Source organism: Hevea brasiliensis, chromosome 5 (assembly GCF_030052815.1).
Source record: "Hevea brasiliensis isolate MT/VB/25A 57/8 chromosome 5, ASM3005281v1, whole genome shotgun sequence".
NCBI classification, from domain to species: domain Eukaryota; kingdom Viridiplantae; phylum Streptophyta; class Magnoliopsida; order Malpighiales; family Euphorbiaceae; genus Hevea; species Hevea brasiliensis.
Window position 1 is genome coordinate 110,345,263 of NC_079497.1, and position 4,833 is coordinate 110,350,095.

At 34.5% G+C, this 4,833-nt stretch overlaps 1 protein-coding gene across 1 annotated transcript; it reads right to left on the bottom strand.

Moving 5' to 3' along the window:
• Positions 1-377: 377 nt before the first annotated feature.
• LOC110640822 (uncharacterized) lies at positions 378-3,466 on the bottom strand. Its single transcript, XM_058147785.1, has 2 exons — positions 3,022-3,466; positions 378-418 (listed from the first exon to the last, which is right to left on the bottom strand). Exons 1-2 carry the CDS (start codon positions 3,464-3,466, stop codon positions 378-380), a joined length of 486 nt encoding a protein of 161 aa, XP_058003768.1.
• Between the last annotated feature and the right edge of the window lie 1,367 nt (positions 3,467-4,833).

The following is a 4,833-nucleotide window of genomic DNA, read 5'->3' on the forward strand; positions in this document are numbered from 1 at the left end:
ACCTACAGATGAAGCCCCTGTTGAACATGCTAGTGAACAGGTTGTTGAACCTGAAGTTGGTCCTGCAACTGATGTCCTTATTGAGCATGGTAGTGAAAAGGTTGTAGAACCTGAAAGTGAGCTGGCTGTTGAACTCAGAGTGAACCACTTCTGGAACCTGCAGCTGCCTCTACACAGCAGAAGGAAGCCTCTCTAAAGGATCACCAAGAGAGTACTCCATCTTAACTCTCTGCAGCAGCTGCACCTCCAGCCAAGAAAGGTAGAAAAAGATCTAAGTCTACCGTGTCAAATCCATACTAGTCCCTAGCTGCTGCCCTTCAACCACCATCTGATGAGGATGAAGCACAGAAACATGACCAGTTGGCTGACCAAGGTTCTCAGCCACCTGTTGCTAAACCTTCCAGGAAGAAGATGGTGCCTTCCAAAGCCACTCAAAGGAGCAAAAGACTTAATGATTAGCACATAATCTGGATTTTTAGTTTCCTATCTGTATTTTTAGTTTACTAGTCTGTTTGCTACTATTATTGACTGCCTTTTTTAGTTTGCTACTGTTTACCTTACTGCATTTAAACTTTGGGCTAACTTGATTCTTTTTGGGTTAATATCTCTTGTTTCCTTTTTGGATGATGACAAAAAGGGGGAGAATAGGATGGATATGTGTTTATACTTGTGTTTATACTTTAACAAATGGAAGTATGTTTATATGCATAGGATGGATATGTGTTTATACTTTGCAAATGGAAGTTCTTTGAAAATGGAAGCATGTTTATGTGCATATTATTTTTTTTAGAATATTGTGAATATCTTATGAACATGCTTTATAGCATAAACTCAGGGGGAGCTTTTGTATAGCTAATAAATTTCTTGGAAATTATGTGCATATATTTAGGGGGAGCACTTTCTGCATACTAACTTGCTTGGATTCACGTAAACTTTCACATACTTTTATTTTTTATTCAATTGAGTTTTGTCATTATCAAAAAGGGGGAGATTGTTGACCCCGTGTAGCTCAAAATGAGCATTGATTTTGATGATAACAAAACTCAAATAGAATCTATCTAACCCAACTTTAAAGTGATGTATAGATTCTTTTTCTTATTCGTAAAGAATCTTTGAAGTTGCATCTGAGAAGGAAGAATACTCAAAGGCATCTCAAGACAAATCCAAGATGAGAAAGGATAAGATTATGTATGCCAAGACTCAAGGTAAAGGTATAAAAGACATAGAGTTAGAAATTGAGTCTTAGGACTTATGTGAAAAGAATAGATGAAAGTTTAGTCTAATGGAGCTCAAAATTAAATTTTCTTTTAAAAAATTTTCTCTCATCATGACCTTGGATATTACTGTTGGAAAATATTTTTTCTTAAGGTCTAAATCTTTTTTTTTTTAATATTACAAGTTGAGACATGCAGCTATTGTATTAGTTTGCTAACTGGTTTGCTAAAATATTAGTTTGCTAATGGGTTTGCTAAAACATTAGTTTACTAACTAGTTTACTACTATTGCCAAAATTTCATTAGTTTGCTAAATGATCAGAGTTGCTCAACTTCGCACAAAAAGACAAAATAATGGCCATTTTGTCTAGAGCAGTGTGTATAACGTTCCAAAAAGGTTTCAAACGGTCTAAATTGATTTGGGACTATAAATACACCTTCTTCACTTCATTTTACACTTGATGAAAGCTTACATTTGAACTCCAACTTTGATTTTTCATTTATTGCTTTCATTCAAGAGCTTTAAAGTCTTTGAGCTACCATTGGCAAATCTACTCATCTCTTCTTTATAGCTTGATTTGTATTAAGTGAGAGTGAGTTCTAAAACTTTGAATTGCATTTAAGAGAGGTTGTACAAGCACCTATTGAAGCTTGAGAGAGAGTAAGTGCTTGAGATAGCACTTGTCAAGGGTTCAAGCTACCTTGGTAAAAGCTTGGTGTTGAAAAGTTGTAAAGGGCTTTTGGTCTCTTGCCTTTAAAAGAGCAAATAGTGGAGAGAAGACTCAAAGAGGGTTCTTTGAGAGAGTGGATATAGGCTAGTTAAGCCGAACCACTATAAAAATCATTGTGTTTGATCTCTCTAACCTTAACCTCTTTACTTTTGTGCAATTTAATTTTTATACATGACCTTGAATGTTGATTGAATATATTGAGTTGGTATATTTGAGGATTTATGAGTATGATGAGAAATTAGTTGAATATTTTGTGATGCATGTTATGATAGCTATAAATATTGATTAAAGCTTGAATTGCAACTTAGGGACACTTTATTGAAATACATATCACTGTCATTATATATTAAGAAGCACCTAGTTGAACAAAGCCACAATTTTTCATTAGGCTACAAGCAAAGGCCGAAAAATTGTTAAAGTCCAATTCACCCCCCTCTTGAACTATTTTGGGACAACACAATATATATAAATACAATGAACAGTGCAAATCCAATTGATTTGAGCCTGCTTCAATTACATTTGTGCCCGTAGTTATTAGTCTATTGTGTTTACATAGCTTGGGGTTAATGTGACGCCCCTCACCCGTTTACAGTGTAGCCAAGTGAAGAGTGCCACATTCGGTGCCGGAGCACCCTATCTTGTCTTATCATATTCATTGTAAATTTTTAATATCATTTAAAAACAAGTATTTCATATGTGCAAATTTTTTTTTTATAATAATTTATTTCTGTGGATACCCGGGCAGAGCCTCCTCTGTTTAATTGGCATCTGGCGGGTTCCACTAGTTACCTGTTAACAACAATTTCATATCTCTACATGTCATATCATGTCATTTCTGCTCATACAATTTCAAGTTCATTCATTCATCTAGAAATTCATATGCAGAAATTCATAACTTTATTTACAATTCAAAATATGTAATTATAATTTTTATTTACATCACAAACTAGTAATTACATCATGATTATACACAATGAACTAAAATACTAGTCTATATATGGGCCCTACCAAAATACAAAAGACTAGTGAGGTGACTCTGGACTGTATGCAAATCTGGTCATCTACAGTTTTTGTACCTTGAGTAACAGTGCACAAAAGCTGCTGAAGATGAAAAATTCTAGAATCGTCATGATGAAAAAACCCCTGATTCAATTTCTCCCAAATTTGTTTTGCATCCTCCATGTAGAACATAGTAGAAGCAATTGGAGGCGAAACTGACCTGAGCAACCACGCAACAAGAAGATTGTTACATCGGACCCAAGAGAGATCAAGAGGATCTTCTGGTATAGGTTTCGGTATAGATCCATCAAGAAAACCTTGCTTATTCCTAATTGAGACCGCAAGCAGAAAGGACCTTCTCCAAGAATTAGCCAATGTGAGCTCAGGCGTGAAAATGACCGAACTATGATTCCCTGAGTGATGAAGATAGTAAGGTGAAGAAACATCTTTAGACGGATTACATGCATGAGTGACAGTACCAACAGGATCGGAGAAATGAGATGAATTTTGTGAATCCACCATTGATGAATCAAAGAAGAGATGAAGACAACCCTAGAGATGAAGAAAAAAAAAACTATTCGAATGAAGAAATAACCGCTCCAGATCTTTGCTCTGATACCATGTTACTAAAGAAAGGGAGTTAGAAAAATAAGTCTATCTCACTTCTACTTTGGCAAGAGTATATATATACAGAGAGTGCTGAGCTGTCACTTAGTTGTAACTAAAAAAAGAATTTTTAACTAATTAAATTAACACAACTTATGATTACATTTATACTAACTAACAGCTCTAGTACAAGCTACTGCAAGCTGCTGCTCTTTCTTAGCTTGATAGAATGAAGGCTAAGAAACTTTCTTGGTCTTCTTCCACGAGTACTAATCAATAATCCTTTTACGGTTTCATCAAATCTACAAAGAAGAGGGGAAGAAATAGGATTTTCCTTTCCAATATATATAAATACAATGAACAGTGCAAATCCAATTGATTTGAGCCTGCTTCAATTACATTTGTGCCGTTAGTTATTTGTCTACTGTGTTTACATAGCTTGGGGTTAATATGATGCCCCTCACCCGTCTACATTGTAGCCAAGCGAGGAGTGCCACATTCAGTGCCGGAGCACCCTATCTTGTCTTATCATATTCATTGTAAATTTTTAATATCATTTAAAAACAAGTATTTCATATGTGCAATTTTTTTTTATAATAATTTATTTCTGTGGATACCCGGGCAGAGCCTCCTCTGTTTAATTGGCATCTGGCGGGTTCCACTAGTTACCTGTTAACAACAATTTCATATCTCTACATGTCATATCATGTCATTTCTGCTCATACAATTTTAAGTTCATTCATTCATCTAGAAATTCATACGCAGAAATTCATAACTTTATTTACAATTCAAAATATGTAATTACAATTTTTATTTACTTCACAAACTAGTAATTACATCATGATTATACACAATGAACTAAAATACTAGTCTATACATGGGCCCTACCAAAATACAAAAGACTAGTGAGGTGACTCTGGACTGTATGCAAATCTGGTCAACTGCAGTCAGAACACTACTGTAGCAGCTGTTGATCTCCAGTACCTATGCGATGGAATATCCAACGCGCTAAGCAATTTGCTTAGTGGTGCATAATCTTAAAGCAAAATAACTAAATAATTTAAAATGACGATAATATGTGTAATTTCATAATTCTAGGTCAATGGCATATTTTATAACACTTTGGAATCAATATATTTATTAAGATCTTATCTATGCATATATTTCATTTTCAGTCACCTTAAATTCATATCAGTGAATTTGTCATCAATTCTAAGACATTTATAAATTTCCTACACTTTGGAAATAGTTAAATTTAATGGTATCTTTTCTGTTCATTTCTT

What these genes read in the sequence shown, in the direction of transcription:
- LOC110640822 (XM_058147785.1), bottom strand. Translation starts at nt 3,466, where the DNA reads ATGGTGGATTCACAAAATTCATCTCATTTCTCCGATCCTGTTGGTACT. An exon ending in TTTGTGCACTGTTACTCAAG is followed by an intron (nt 419 to 3,021) that starts GTACAAAAACTG and finishes TGGCTTTGGAAG; the next exon opens with GCACCATCTTCTTCCTGGAA.